Source organism: Triplophysa rosa, linkage group LG15 (assembly GCF_024868665.1).
Source record: "Triplophysa rosa linkage group LG15, Trosa_1v2, whole genome shotgun sequence".
Lineage (NCBI taxonomy): Eukaryota > Metazoa > Chordata > Actinopteri > Cypriniformes > Nemacheilidae > Triplophysa > Triplophysa rosa.
This window is the reverse complement of record NC_079904.1, coordinates 3,580,587-3,596,216: the sequence shown is the minus strand read 5'-3', so window position 1 is coordinate 3,596,216 and position 15,630 is coordinate 3,580,587. Positions and strand designations below refer to the sequence as shown.

Genomic DNA, 15,630 nt, shown 5'->3' with positions numbered 1-15,630 from the left:
CCATACATGTATACATATTTAGGAAATATTTACATGTATTTATTTATATTTACCAATAATTCAAATTATATATAACCGTTTATTCATTTTTATATTTTACTTAAATATTTGCAGGTATGTGTATGTTTTTATGAATACAAAATACACAGACATATATTATGTAAAGACAAACTTTTATTCTGGATGCGATTAATCGTTTGACAGTCCCACAAATAAGATGTACACAAAATTGCTGGAACAAAATAAAAAAATTAACACTTATTTTTCATTACAACGTTTCTGAAGTACATAAGAAAAAACAAAATGGTTTATTATCCATTGGCAAAGCTGTCTAGATTTAGTAACTTACACAAGAAGGAAACGCTTCTGTTGATTGTTAAGGCAAGCACGAATATGTGCAATAATCCCAAAATGCTCAAATATCATCCAGCGCTCTTGTGTTTTATATCTGTTTAGTGATGTCTGTGGCGTGTGTGTTTGCGCACATCCTGTAGCAGAGCTTGTGAATGTACTGCATTCATCTCAGGTCAGGTCGTGTGTCCCTCATGTCTCGTGTGCTGTTCCACACTCTGATTAGATTCATTTCCTGCATTAATTTGATGTGCAAACATGTTGTCTCTCTGTGAGCGTGTTTGTGCCGGTAAACGGACGCGTCTTTAATCTGATGTCCTGATGTTTCGATGGATTACAGCCGTGCACGTTCCCGGACGGCGAGGCTTGCAGATAGGAGAGATCAGACTGGGTCAGATGTTTAATATCTGATGGCCTGTAATATTTCTGCAATACACAACCAGATCAAATCTGAGAATGTAAGCTTGATAAATCATGTTTATTCATCATGCAGATAAATGTGATGAAATGTTCTTTATAATCCTACAAAAATGTACATTTTTGTTGAAGGGTTCCTGTCCACCATCTGTTCCAAATGTAGAAAATATAGAAAAACGATACTTTTATTACAGGGACCATATGCGACATTGTTTTAACATCTTTTCTTCTAAAAGCATAGTTAATTCCAATAAAACAAAAGAAGGTATTTTGAAGAATGTTTGTAACCAAAAAACATTTGCCCGTATTGACTCGCATTGCATGGAAACAAAACCATTAAAACATTTCTCAAAATATTTTCTTTTGTGTTCTGTTTATCTGAATATACTGTAAATGTTTGACTTATTTTGCATGTGAAATGACAAGTCACGATAGTTTAAAGCATTCAAGTTATCATACTTTAAATATGTAGATAAATATACATTTTCAGCTGTTTTTGCATCTCAGCTATTATAACTGGTCTGCAAAGGAAACTATGTTCTTGATGTCTTTTACGATTTAAAAAGGAGAAGAAAATCCTGTATTTTTGTAATGTTTCTGTTACGGGAAAACACTTGCCATTTAAACAGCAGTATTTATTGTTGGGTTGAAAGAAGACAGAAGTGTGTCGAGCTAGAGACAGATGTTTGTCTTCTGTTCAACATGGTAGCAGTTCGCTGCCTTCTAATTTTATTACACAGTGTCTGTACTTTCAGTTTGTGTAATTGTAAATGACTGTGCGGGTGTATATTTTTTTCCGTGCGATTCCTGCTCAGTCATTTAGTCTGACATGTCACGGGTAAAACTGACCGACCGCGTCTTGTTTACGAGGTTGTGGACCGTTTTGTTTGTCTTTCCGTTCAGCTCAGGTTTTATCCGGCCGTGTGCATTTGGTTATATTGCGTGTCTGTGTGTGTGTCTGTCTGTTTGTCCAAGGATAATGTTTACTTCTCTGTCATTCGCTAAGATGATTGCTTTTTCCAATAGCGTTTCTGGTTGTAAATCCTGTTCAGTTTTTACCCACTCTTTATTGTTTCTCTTATGCACACAGAAGCGTCCAAGAGACGACCTTTGACCTTCACGGGGACATTCACAGTGGCTCTGCGATCCCTACAAGCAAGGTATCGTATCGGTCTGGTTCTTTTAGATGTTTGCGTGTGTGTTTGTTTGTGGTCTGACTGGTTATTTGGTGATTTCAGAGCTCTGGGAAGCTGGAGATGGAGCGTTCAGGAAACGGCAGCGAGAGAGGACTGGTGAAGCCCATGATCAGAGGAGAACAGCAGGACTTCAGACACGATGGAAGGTAAGAACATAGACCTGTCTGTGTAGAGGAAGGCCATAGTTGGACCCACATGAAATCTGCATCCAGTGAATAACTTTGTTGAAATTTTAGAATCATTTCAGCTGATAGTTTTAAAGCAATGTGCAAATGTAAAAGTAAAAGTAAAGAAAATTTGTATTCGTGATTTTCCTGCACCTGCATGGCTTTGGTTTCATCAGGCGAGCAGTAAGTTGCTGGCTGCAGTTCATCTAATGGCCACCGGTGGTGCTAATAACAAGGGTTTCTGAATTCTACATTATACAGTAGCCCCTTTAATAAAACAAAAACAATAATTATTCTGTAAAATACCTTGCATTGGTGAACTGAGCTTAATAAGACCAGAAATATTGATTATAGCCGCAATCTATAACTTTTGCCTCTCCATAGCCATCTCAGTTTGAAACATAAAACTGCAGGTTACTTACGGAATTTTCATTTATGTGGGTTGATGTTGTCAAACTGATATTTCCCATGAAATCGTACCCGACAGCTCAAATTATAAATAATTATGTTAAGCTAACACTTCATTTTATTATGTACTTGCACATACATTTTATTTTATTTTATTTTTAAAGGTGCTGCGTGTCATTTTTTGTGGATCTATTGACAGAAATGCAATATAATCTACATGCATATGTCTTCAGAGGTGTATAAAGATAAATACCTTACATAATGAAGCGTTATGTTTTTATTTTCTTAGAATGAGCTATTTCTATCTACATACACCGTGGGTCCCCTTACATGGAATTTGCCATGTTGTTTCTACAGTAGCCCTAAACGGACAAAATGCTCTACAGAGCGCATTTCGTAAATACATTATCTCCTTTGGCAAAGAAGCGAAACAGTGACGACATCTTAGTCCTGTGTCAGCCACCGTTGTGCTTCGAAAGGGTGGGGTGGAGTGAGCTGTTGGTTGCAATACGAAACCTCACCGTTAGATGCCGCGAAATTTCATAAACTGGACCAAAATGATAAATTGCATCAGATTCTTTTTAAATTGCAATCATTTCAGATCTTTAATAAAGGAAATTAGATCAAAAATAAATTAGTTCATTGAAATTCCTCTTTATATCCATTCCGCATAATTCTGCTGTTACAACTCTATGAATAACGACGGGTTCAGTTTATACCTGATTTCACTGAGGTCCTCTCCGCGCATCTATGGGAGTCAGCGTATGGAGCAGGTCCTTATACAGTATGTAACCTAACCCGTCCCTTTCTATCCGAACCCGAGACACCTGAGACCTACTTACCTGCCTTCAGTCTTATCAATAATCCAGTACTTATGAGAACGCACATTCACACACGACCGGCTCAGTCGGGATGTTTTACGGCGGGGTGGGTATGGGCTCTCTGGAGCGGTGGGCTTCTGTAGACAGCGGTGTCAATCTGTCCTATATTAACTGGTTCATCGAGCGACGCTTCTTTCCCTGCAGATCCCAGGACGGCCCCGAGCTGACGCTGCCGGCCAGCATCGAGTTCAGGGATAACTGTGAGTAGCACATTTGTCTGGTCTGTCTGATTTAATCGTTATGACACAGAGGCGAGCTGATCGATCCGTGCTGGTTTGAGGTCTGTTGGCTGCTAACTGGGTCGTGGATCACGTGTCACGTCTCCTGCGTGGATGCACGTTAGTTTTCTGCTGAAACTGTTTTGGCAGGCTTTCTCCTGTGTTGTTTACAGGCACAACAAGGACCCGTTTGAAGCCTGCATGTTTTTTTTTTTGTGCATCTTATGAAGCAAAACACCCAGTTATTTATTTATAGGAGGCACTGATGGTTTGCTCATAGATCAATGCATGGAAAGTATTGATGACCTCAAGCCTTGTATAAACCAATATGCATTTTAATTTAATGGGTGTTTCCATGAAAAATAATTATGGCCATAGAAATAAAAATAAAGTATAACACAATAAGGTTAAATTTATGTACTGTAGAACACAGAACATTTTTATTTAAAAAGGGCAACTCCCATTTACAGATACAGTCAATTTGCATGCAAATTGCATTAAATATAATAAGAATGTTCTTCCCATCTAAATCTGCCTCTACCTATCCCACAATCCTCTCCTGCAGCCGAGGATGCCTTCCTGTCCGCCATCATTAACTACACCAACAGCTCCACTGTGCATTTCAAACTCTCGCCCACCTACGTGCTGTACATGACGTGCCGTTACGTCATGTCCAGCCAGTGCCGGCCAGACATCAGCCCCTCGGAGCGCACGCACAAGGTCATCGCCATCATCAACAAGATGGTGAGCATGATGGAAGGAGTTATCCAGGTGGGTGTCGGCCATTCTTTTTAGTTTTGAAGTTAGCCCCTCCTACTGTCGTTTGATGCCTTTTTATTGGTTACAATAGGAGCCTGTCTGTGTAGCCTTGATGCAGAGAACTTTTTTGTGTAGTTACATTCGTAGACACACTTATGTAGTTGTAGTGTCAAATCTCATTTCAGTTTCATCGATCCAGGTCACTGCCTCGGCAAACGATGCCTAAACTACTGCACTCAGTGTTCCCCTTGTGTTTATGTTTGTGTGTGTGTGTACCGTGTTTTACCCGAATCATTTACCATGTTTTCCCAGCAGCGCTTGGTTAAACGGCCTCTGACAGCTTTACAGTTGAGAAACGAGGTCCACATGCTCTTAGTTTATTTAGGTTCCAATTTGGCCAATGTGGGATTTTTTGAGCGGCCCACCCAGGTGTTCCAAGTTGGATCTTAAAGGCCAACAGCAAAGATTGAACACCTTTTTCTATTACATTTTCAAGAGTTTAGATGGAGTTTAGTTTCTAAGATTAGAATTTTATAGAAGCAGTTCACCTAAAAAATCAAAATCTGTATTTGCTTGTTTGAAACCAGAAGGATTTAACAAAAGGATTTATATAGCTGATTCTTGACTATGTTCTTTTCATTAAAGAGGCAGTTCACCCAAGAATGAAAAATCTGTCATTGTTATGCATCGTCGTGTCATTCATAACATGTATATGACTCTTTCTTCTGTGAAACACAAAGGAAGATATATTGAGAAATGTCTGTGTGGTTTTGTGTCCATACAATGGAAGTCAATGGGGGTCGGTGTTGTTGGGTTACCAACGTCCTTCAAAACATCTTTTTGTCAAACAGGTTTGGAATAACACAAGGTTGAGGAATTGATGAAAGAACTTTCCGTTTTTGGGTGAACTGTCCCTTTAAAAACACATCTGCTCATCTAAAATGTAGTTTGAAAAGCTCCCCTCCCATATTTAAACGAGCAGCCCCTCCTCCCGGTGTGTGATGATGTAATGATTTCTGTGCGAGTGTGAATCCGTGTAGATGTTTTATGTGTTTACATGCCTGTGATATCTGTCCATGCCATGGCTGTTGTTGACAGTCTCTCTCTTTGTCCTGTCGGATGTCTGTCCCTCCTCCCCCCCACACCTATTTTCTCTACAGGAGATTGCTGAAGGTGATCAGGTAGGAGTTCACACTGCTAGGGAGGCGTCTCAATCTCGCTCTCTCTCTCTCTCTCTCTCTCTCTCTCTCTCTCTCTCTTTACTTTCACGCGTTCAGCTTGGCTCAGTCCTTCATGCCTTTTTTTATCCTCCCATAACAGAAACCAAACAACCCAAGCCGACTAAGTAATCCCCTCCTCTTTACAGCTGGACTCTAAAACCAAACGTTCATAACCCTCATTACGGCTCAACCTGGAACATGTGATACTAAAAAAAAACCTTGCAGTTACGATCTCTGAACGCGGCAACATTTTAATTCAGCCATCTTTCATTTTGACCTCTGCTTACTGCACTTCAGTGTGAATGAGAGACTACCCCATGTTCTTTTGCTTTGTTTTGAAGCTTTAATTCTCTTTTTTTATTTTTGATGTCTGTGGTTAACGTCATATTCTGTTTTTGAATGCGTCCTGTGGCCAGTATGGTAAACTTCGGGGAGGGGTCTAGATCTAGGGTGGGCGGGGTGGGTTCGGGTCGCTGTCGCCATCATTTGGGATAGATGCGTGCTGGTATACGCAGGGGTCCAGTTCGATGGAGTTGAGTCGAGTCTGGACAGTGTGTATCCCATCTCTGTATTGTGGGGATGTGGTTTCCATAGCAACCAGTCACTGCCACCACCCAGTCGAACTTCTTTATCTCAGTCTTGAAATTTGAACTAATCCTAACATGTTCTTTGATTCATGTTTATTTCCGTCTGGACGCGGTGACTGGTTGTTGGGACCGGGGCGGGTTGAACAGGGGGCACGAGTCTATCCCGGGAGTGCTACTCAGTGCTTCTCATGGCTGTAACCCTCTTTTCTTTTCGTTTTATTTGTTTGTTTGGTTTTATCTCTATGTAACGTCCAGTCTGGTCCTCTCTGTCTTTCGATCTTGTGTTACAGAAGCAGAAGAACATCGCTGGAGCTCTGGCCTTCTGGATGGCCAACGCTTCAGAACTGCTGAACTTCGTCAAGCAAGACAAAGATCTCAGTCGCATCACGCTGGACGCGCAGGACCTGCTCGCTCACCTGGTTCAGATGGCTTTCAAGTGAGTGTTTTAATGGCGTATCCTAACCAAGCATAACACCATTAAGCTTTAAGCAGTAAATTCCCTCAGATTTATTTTTAACATAACTAGATACAACCACTGACAACATTGTGCAACAAAGGAATTTGTTGGTAGATCAGTTTTTGTTCTCACCACATTACACTGGGTGGCACCATCCATCAGTGAAATCTGATTGGTCTACGATAGGGCTTGGTACAGTATTATACATCAAATTTGTTATTGCGATATTAGGCACATCACAAAAATTGCTGGGACTTTTATTGCAGTATACAATATTGTCACATAATAGTGTTTTATTTATAGACAGTTTCTAGACAGATATTCTGATCTTCTTTCATTTTAGTCCAATTATCTTGTTAATATTTAATGTTCAATGTATTTCCAAGCCCTCGTCCATGACTACATACAGCCGCGGAAAAAATTAGGAGACCAATTTAAAGACCATTTTCAGTTTTTCTGAATTTACTGTTTATATGTACAGTATGTATTTAGGTAAAATTATTGTTTTTGTTATAGTCTGTGAACTACTAACAATATTTCTCCATAATTTCATCTAAACATGTAGTTTATATTTGCATTTATTTGCATAAAATGAAAACTGGAAGAAAACAAGTTCATATTCACTTTTAAGCAAGACAGCAGTAAGATTTGTTCATGTATCGAGGAAAAGTTAAAAATAATTAAAAATATTTTTTATGTGATAACCTGGATTTTATCACAGTTTTCACGTGTCTCGTCATGCTGTCAGTCTTTCACATGGTTGTTGGATGACTTTGTCACTCCTGAGGTTTGATTTTGTTGAAATTCAACAGAAACCGGACTGGAATGACCACATCTAGAAATGAATGAATGGTCTCCTAATTTTTAATCAAATATGTTTTGACTTCCTGTGAGTTTTCCTTCCTCATGCAGCAATTTGTTTTTAGCGAGGGCGGAAAATTCACATCATTACATGTCAAAACAATGTGGTGTATTTTAAAAGCCCTCTGCGGTTCATTTTAATTCTCTACGTTCATGCAAAAGGGATTGAAATCCTGCCCTGTTTTACTATGTTCATGGATCTATTGTCATGCAGCAGGAAGTGCTGAGCGTGAGGAATGTTCTTGGTCTGGCTTGTCTTGGCCCAGCTGTAGTTTTCTGTGAGAGAGAGAGAGGGGTACAGTCCTGGGGCCGCTTCTCAGCACAAACAATGTGCTCGGAGTTCCTCCGCTTCCTTTAACACTGCGCTTTTGTGTCACTGTGCGGTTTCTGAAGCTGGCAGGTCTCAGATTTAAGGTCTTTGCACATTGAGTCTGACATTTTCGTATGTGTTTTTTCATATTCGTCATCCTAGAAATTCGTCACGCACAGTACATCCATGATTTTGGCGCTCGCTTGTACATTGGCTGTGAATTGTCAAAACACCTCTCAAAATGCTTGCTACGTATGCTAAAAATGCAGAAAATCGATCCCGCTCTGAATTTATGACGGACGAAAATATCGGAGGCATTGTGCAATGACGTGAGGTCGTGTTTATTTTTTAACGTGCAGAAATGTTGGATGCAAATTTTGGACCTTTACTACAAGGTTTTACAGGAACTTCTTTCAGGGTCATATTAAAGGGGAGATTTTTTGTGGATGTATGACACACTGAATATCTTTTTTTATTTTGCAGGTACCTGGTACATTGTTTGCAGTCGGACCTGAATAATTACATGCATGCTTTTCTGGAAGATCCAGATGAGCAGAACCCACAGAGGCCCAAGATAGGTGAGTAGAGACACGGTCAGACATCACATATGAAGTTTTTTTTTTGGTAACACTTTACTTAAAGTATATATGTAAAATGCATTATAAAAGTAGTTTTAATGTATTAATTATGCCTGGTAATGCACCTTGTAATGCATTGTAATGTCTCATGAATAATTGTTAGCACTTAGCATTTTTAATTAATTTGGTTATAATTCTTTACAACAACATTTAATGTATTACAACACACATTGTGAACAATTATAATGCGTCATATCCTTTAATAACCCTTTATAATGCATTATACATAAAGTCTTACCTTTTTTTTACTCCTAGTCTTTATTTATCAAATTTACTTGTCTTTCAGAATGAAAATGTTTTAAAATGGTGATGGGTCCACCTAGTGGTGGTTTGAAAGCTCAACCGCTTAGTTTCTCAGTTATTTTGGTGATTCCAGAATGTCTCTATATTATTATATTATTACAAAACTATATTATTTTTTTCTCTGGTGAATCTGTTCTCTGCTTGTTGTTTTACAGAAATATCTGCAGCAACACATCAGATAAATATAAATAATTACCCCAAACAGCGTCAGAAACATAGACATGAACTCATAGCAGATATGAAGCAGTTCATCTCAACCTAACATGTCATACCCTGTCTCCTCTTCTGTCACAGAGGATGTTCTGCACACGCTGACGGGCGCCATGTCTCTCCTGCGCCGTTGCCGTGTCAACGCTGCCCTCACCATTCAGCTGTTCTCCCAGCTCTTCCACTTCATCAACATGTGGCTCTTTAACAAACTGGTGACGGAGGCTGACTCGGGTCTGTGCTCCCACTACTGGGGCGCCATCCTGCGGCAACAGCTCAGCCACATCGAGGCGTGGGCTGAGAAACAGGGTCTGGAGCTGGCCGCAGACTGCCATCTCAGCCGCATCGTACAGGTACTACACAAACATAGCCTTTATGTACTTATTGTTCCTGCAACAATTTAGAATAAAACAAGTATTATTTACTGATATTTATGTTTTGTAGTTAAATGTAATGATAAAATTAAAAGAAAAAATACTTTTCTCGGGGGTCTGTCTTTAAAGTATAAAATAACCTTAAAAACATATTTTTTTAGGAATGTAGATTAAAAAAAATGATTTGTCATTTTTAATAAGCTTTTTCTTGTCATGAGAATGTCATGCCCACAAGGGTCTTTGTCAAGTTTTTTTCTGTATTTATTTTCAGAAATCCCCCAAGTTTAGTATAACATACACTTTTTAAGCTTTTCACAGCATTTTAAGCTTTATTTTTATTTTTTATTTTATTCTGTTTATATTTAAATTACAGAGAGCAAAACACTGTTTTTTTTTCATACAGTAAATGTAAAAAAATCTGTTATCTGTTCGCACTTCATTTTTTCCTTATTGGTTGTGGACAAATAAGCCCTTTCGATAACAAGATTTTGGGTTTAAATTATTTGTTTTTATTTGTATTTATTTGTATTTATTTTTGTAGTAATCTCGATTATTTGTATGGTATTTTTTTTTATTGTTTTATTTCTCAAATTATTTCTATTAACGTTTTAGCTTTTTGCACTTCATTTGAATAGTTGTCAGGTATGACATTTAAAGAAATACAGATATTCCTCCTTAATAATATCTCCCTAATTATATCAGGTCATAAAAATCTGAAAAACAAATAGAAAGGTCAACATCATTTTCCTTCTCTCCCTCTCTCTCTCTCTCTCTCTCTCTCTCTCTCTCTCTCTCTCAAGGCAACGACTCTTCTCACGATGGACAAATACTCCATGCAAGATGTGCCAAACATCAACAACACCTGCTTCAAGCTCAACTCTCTTCAGCTCAACGCTCTGCTGAGCAACTACCACTGCGCTCCTGATGAACCCTACATTCCTCCTGTAAGTCAACAGCTCTCTCTCTGCTCCTCCATCTCTCAAATGTGACCTGACGGGGCTTATCTGAAAAACTGAACCAGGTGTCCTGCACTGCCACAGTAGCTCTACGCGTGTCATTTTCAAGAGATTGTAGCCTTATGAAATATAGATTACTGTGGGGACAGTAACTTATGTGACATTGCGCTCATTGCTCTTTTCAGGAGCTGATCGATCACGTCGTCGCTGTGGCTGAGAACACGGCAGATGAACTGGCCCGTAGCGACGGGCGGGAGGTCCAGCTAGAAGAGGACCCCGACCTGCAGCTGCCTTTCCTGCTGCCCGAAGACGGCTACTCGTGCGACGTGGTGCGAAACATTCCCAACGGATTCCAGGAGTTCCTGGAGCCGCTCTGTCAGAGAGGTACGAACAATAAACGGGCTGCTGCGATTAGAAAGGCTTTTTTGAAGCATTTAATGTTGACCGTTGAGTTTCAGGTGAAGCAGAGCGGTGGGCGAGTTTGTTTGTTTAATGTGATGTAATGCCAGAGGAATGTGTTTTGTGGGAAAAGTGTTTGCTGCCATTCCTGTTAGTGTTTACTTACTGTATAGCAGCAAGTGAATGACCGACCGAGAGAAACGGAGAGAAAGAGAATTGATTTTCAAAATAAAATACTCTCATTAAATCTATACAAAAAAATCGTATATATAGCACAAAATAATAGGACAAAAGTGAAGTACAAAAATGAATCGTACAAAGTGAAGTTCATTTTCCATAACAGAACACTAAGTTCCTGCATGACACCATATTACTTCAAAAACTGTTAGAGATTCCTTTGCTTTGTAAAAGTGAAAGTCAAATAAAAGTCTAGTGAGACAGACAAAGAGCGGACTGAGCGAGACACAACGGGTGACCGAGAAAAACTGAGAATGTAGTATGTGAATGATGGAGAAAGAGTTGAGAGGGAGAGAGAGAGAGCAAGTGACAGAGTTGGCTTAGAGAAAAAAAGAGCGAGTGACATAAAGAAACAGCATGTGACAGGAATAAAGAGAGAGAGAGAGAGAGAGTGACCACAATAAACTGGAGAGTGACAGAGAAAAAAAATGAGTGACCAAAAGAAACAGGAAGCGAGTGATCGAGAGAGGGAGTGTTTGTAGGTTTGAGACCGGGAGAGGCCTAAAGAGAGTTGATTTAAGTTTTTTTCTTTTGAATTTTCCGTTCTGATCTGCTGGTTCTCCTCCAGGTTTCTGTAGGTTGACCCCTAATCCACGTTCTCCTGGGACCTGGACCATCTATTTCGAAGGTGCCGATTGTGACAGTCACTTCTCAGCTGACACTTCAGAACTGGTAAGTAATAACAATTTTAAATAAAGATTTATTTTTGGTGTTTTTGCCTTTATTTGTACAGTAACAGTGAGAGGACAGAAAGCGAAGTGGGTGAGAGAGAGGGGGGTGAGATCGGGAAAGGACTACGAGCCGGGCCTCAAACTCGGGTCTCTGGATGTCAGCGCCATATGTCGGAGCACTAACCACAAGGCTATATGCTCTGACGTATAGACGCATACTTAAAGTGAAAGTTCACCCAAAAATAAAAATTCTGTCTTCATTTTCTCACTCTCCAGTTGTTCCAGATCTGTTTAAATGTCTTCGATGAACACAGAGAAAGATATTTGGAAGAATGCTTGTAACCAAACAGTTCTTGGCCACCATTGACAACCATAGTAGGAAAAATGAAAAAGCCTTTTTTTCTACTGTGATAGTCAACGGTGGCTCAATTTTGGTTTTCATGGTTTACATTTTTTTTTGTGAACTGTTCCTTTAAATATTTATATTATTTGGACATAGTGTTAGTGTTTTTACCCACAGAGAGTATTATTTAACCATAGTGCCTAAGGGGCTGACTGTAAATAATATCCTTTTCCTCGCCCTAAACACACAAAGCCTCTAAACGCTCCCTTCCTCTGTTATTTTCAATGCCTCTCATATTTTTATATTCAAGTGGATTTTGCTGTACGTCATAATCTTGTTTTTTTTTTTTACTTAATATTTGTCAATCCCACAACACATAGAGTCAGAGCTCAGAGCCAATTTAAATGCCAAACAGTCTCGGGTCTCTAATGCGGTCTGGTCCTGTGCCAAACCCAGCGACCCGCCCCACGCCCACAGCTCTTTCCTTCTGTGTTTCAGTGTCATAAAAGCACAGCGCTTTCTTTAAAACTAACACAAGGATTCCTTATTTCATTCTGTTGACTTCATACACGTAACTGGGCTTATTGTATCCGATATGTATTTGTGACCCATAGCCATGTTCAGCGTCTATGCAGTGAGGTTCACTAAAGGAGAATCGATGGCACATTGCCTCTCTGTGGGAAGCTCTCTCTCTCTCTCAGACCCGACCCGTGCGTAAGCGAGTCCGCTGAGGCCCGACGCGCTCTGGAGCCGAGGCATGTGGCTTTCATTCTTGACTCATCTCCAGCGCCCGCCGTTCCTCTTTGCGGTTGCTTGTTCTCTGAGAACCAGCAGCGGTAGAACCTCCCTAATTCCCCATCCACCACCCCCTCCTCCTCATCCCTCAGTTTACTCCAGGAACAAGCACCAGACGCAGCTCGCAGAAAGCTCTCGCGCGTGCAGCTCGGGAAATCCTTATCTCTCAAGTAACTCACCTGCCTTCTCTCTCTCCACAGCCAATGCGGAAGGAACCGGAAATAGTGACGGTGACTTTGAAGAAACACAATGGAATGGGACTCAGTATCGTGGCAGCCAAGGTAAGAGACGATTATATTTGTTTTCTTTGAAGCGATGTAAAATCAAAAATGCGTCTTCTGTGACCTTCTCGTGGGAATGTGACTACCGTAGAAGTGATAAAAGGATGTACATAGTTGTTGCGTGAAAGTCAAGGATGCACTGAAACCTTGGAGGCATCGGGTGTTGACGCAACCTTACGTTAGTAGTTGGAGATGAACTTTGAGAAGCAACGTTGTGGTATATTGGTGATGTGTGTAACCGCTGTAGTGAGCAGTGAAAGTGTGGCGTAGTTTCCCGGCGCTCGGATCACAACGGACGATATGGTTTCCACAACACTATCCGGGATGTGCCTTCAGGTGGACATTTTCAGATTCAGTCACGACTTGCAAACATGCAAATTCAGAATGAAGTCATAACCAAATCATGTCTGTTTCCGTCTGATGTCCTTTTGTCAGGATAGAAAAAATCCTGTTTTATCACCTGTTCTACAAATGATGATAATGGAGAGACAGAACTTTTAAAGGGATAGTTCACCTTTAAAATGAAAGTTCTGTCATTGTTTACACGCCCTCTTGTCATTTCAAACCTGTATGACTTTCTTTCCTGTGCAGAACACAAAAGAAGATATTTTGAAGAATGTTGGTAACAGAAAACCGTCGGTCCCCATTGACTTGCATTGGTTTTGTGTCCATACATAGAAGTCAATGGGGACCAACGGTTTTTGGTTACCGACATTTTTCAAAATATCTTCTTTTGTGTTTTGCAGAAGAAAGAAAATCACACAGGTTTAAAATAACAACAGGGTGATTAAATGATGACAGTATTTTCATTTAGAATGTGAACTAATCCTTTAAAGTGTTCAATTATGAAATGTTCGCATGCATTTTTTGAGAAAGGTCTGTGTTGGTTAATGTTTAAACTTGTCAAGTTCTTTTGTTTATTTTGTTAACTATATCACTAGAACATTTGCATGTTTGCTCTGCGTGTAAAAAGTTAGGTGGGATTTGTTTGTGGAGCGGATGGTTTTGCAAAATAGTCACTTGTTAGACGACGTTTCAGTCGCATTTTCCTTTGCTTTCCAAGGCAGAGCAACCGTCTTTATCTCTCCAGATCTGACTGGAGGTGTATTTGTAGGAGGAGAACGAGGACAGCATTTCACATCAAACCCTCCCATAACTTCTATTTTCATCTGTGCTGGAGGTGGAAGGGAGGGAAAAAGAAGGGAAGGAGGCTGGGAAACAGAGGTGGGAGGGGTGCGGCACGCTCTGGGAGAGCAGAGGAGGATCTAAAGACGAGGGAAGGTCTTACCGGTGTGGAGTGAACTGGGAAGCAGCGGTAAAAGTTTACCTAAAGTGTTTGCGGGAGATTCTTGCGTCTGGAGGAGTTATTTAACAGTCACGTTGTGGTATTTTCCACTCAGGATTGTAAAATTCGGCATGTGGAGGTGTAGCATGTAGTCCAGGACTCGCTTCTCAATAGACCTGCCTGCTTTCAAAGAGTTTTTTGGAAGTTTCTGGAGTGTTAGTTGGCATTTTAGGTCTCGCACACTCAAGAAACACGGCACCATGTGGTTTTCTGTGGTCGGGAGAAAAGACCCGGTAAGCAACCGCTTGACATTGTGTGTGTGTGTTGTATGAGTGTAAATGAAATGTTGATAGATAGATAAATGGGTTTTAGTGCCCAAATGAGACAGATTTTTGTTCTGTTAACATGTGGTTAGGGCTCGGCAAGCATTTTTAATTCAGAATGTTGTATGTTATGACTATAGAAACAAATTAAGGACGTGGACGTCTGCTGACACTTTACTTCTGTGTGTATTGTATTAGTTGATGTGTTGAGTTTTTGCCAATGTAAATAAAGTCATGCGACCAACTGCACGAACGTGTGCACATGACACATATGGAAGATGTTTGGTGTCAAATCTCACTGTACAAAATAATTAAGTTTTAAACGTAAAAACTTCAGTTACATTTTTTTTAGAAGATTTTAAAATATTCAGCCTTGCTTGTAGAGAGAACGAATCCTTAATAAAAGGTTTTTTTTGTTGTATAGGCAGATTTTTCCATTTGTTCTAAGTATAACCAAGTGACTAAATCGGCTTGTACTTAAACTGAAGATACGTTATCTGAAAGCAAGGCTGAATGTAATGTGTTGCTTCGTAGGTACAGTAAACATAAGTGATAGTTCACCCAAAAATGAACACTTTTACTCACCCTCATATCATTCCTTAGACATTTCTCAAAATATCTTCTTTTGTGTTCCACAAAAGAAAAAGACATACACGGGTTTAGAACGACACGGGGGTGAATAAATGATGAGTGAAGTATCAATCTATAAAGATATTTTGGACAAAAGAAAAGAAAAGGATTTTTCTGTACATTTAAAACACGACAAACATTCTGACACGCACAACATCGGCAAATAAACAGATGAAGTGTAGTATCGTACTTAAAGTGTGTTCAGTTTTATCTTGTAGTCAGGGTTACAGGGGTTAATGATCTCGAGCTCCGAACATTGAGTTCTCTGTGTATCCTGATGTCTGTAACCCGTCACAACTCGCTACAAACAATCCATCGCGGTCAGTCCAGCTGCTTCTGTTCCAGGGCTCGATCTG

At 40.0% G+C, this 15,630-nt stretch overlaps 1 protein-coding gene across 19 annotated transcripts in view; it reads left to right on the top strand.

Annotated features, from left to right (window-relative positions):
• afdna (afadin, adherens junction formation factor a) overlaps positions 1-15,630 on the top strand; it is a 98,595-nt gene that overhangs the window by 57,606 nt on the left and 25,359 nt on the right. For 13 of the 19 annotated variants that reach the window (XM_057353641.1, XM_057353629.1, XM_057353633.1 and 10 more), the window contains 12 exons: positions 1,859-1,928; positions 2,007-2,110; positions 3,565-3,620; positions 4,204-4,409; positions 5,558-5,578; positions 6,495-6,640; positions 8,316-8,410; positions 9,068-9,333; positions 10,155-10,298; positions 10,496-10,694; positions 11,515-11,618; positions 12,956-13,036. In XM_057353641.1, coding sequence (XP_057209624.1) covers positions 1,859-1,928; positions 2,007-2,110; positions 3,565-3,620; positions 4,204-4,409; positions 5,558-5,578; positions 6,495-6,640; positions 8,316-8,410; positions 9,068-9,333; positions 10,155-10,298; positions 10,496-10,694; positions 11,515-11,618; positions 12,956-13,036 — 1,492 coding nt within the window. The remainder of the gene's footprint in view (positions 1-1,858; positions 1,929-2,006; positions 2,111-3,564; positions 3,621-4,203; positions 4,410-5,557; positions 5,579-6,494; positions 6,641-8,315; positions 8,411-9,067; positions 9,334-10,154; positions 10,299-10,495; positions 10,695-11,514; positions 11,619-12,955; positions 13,037-15,630) is intronic. The other 6 variants (XM_057353646.1, XM_057353642.1, XM_057353634.1 and 3 more) reach the window with 1 other exon arrangement.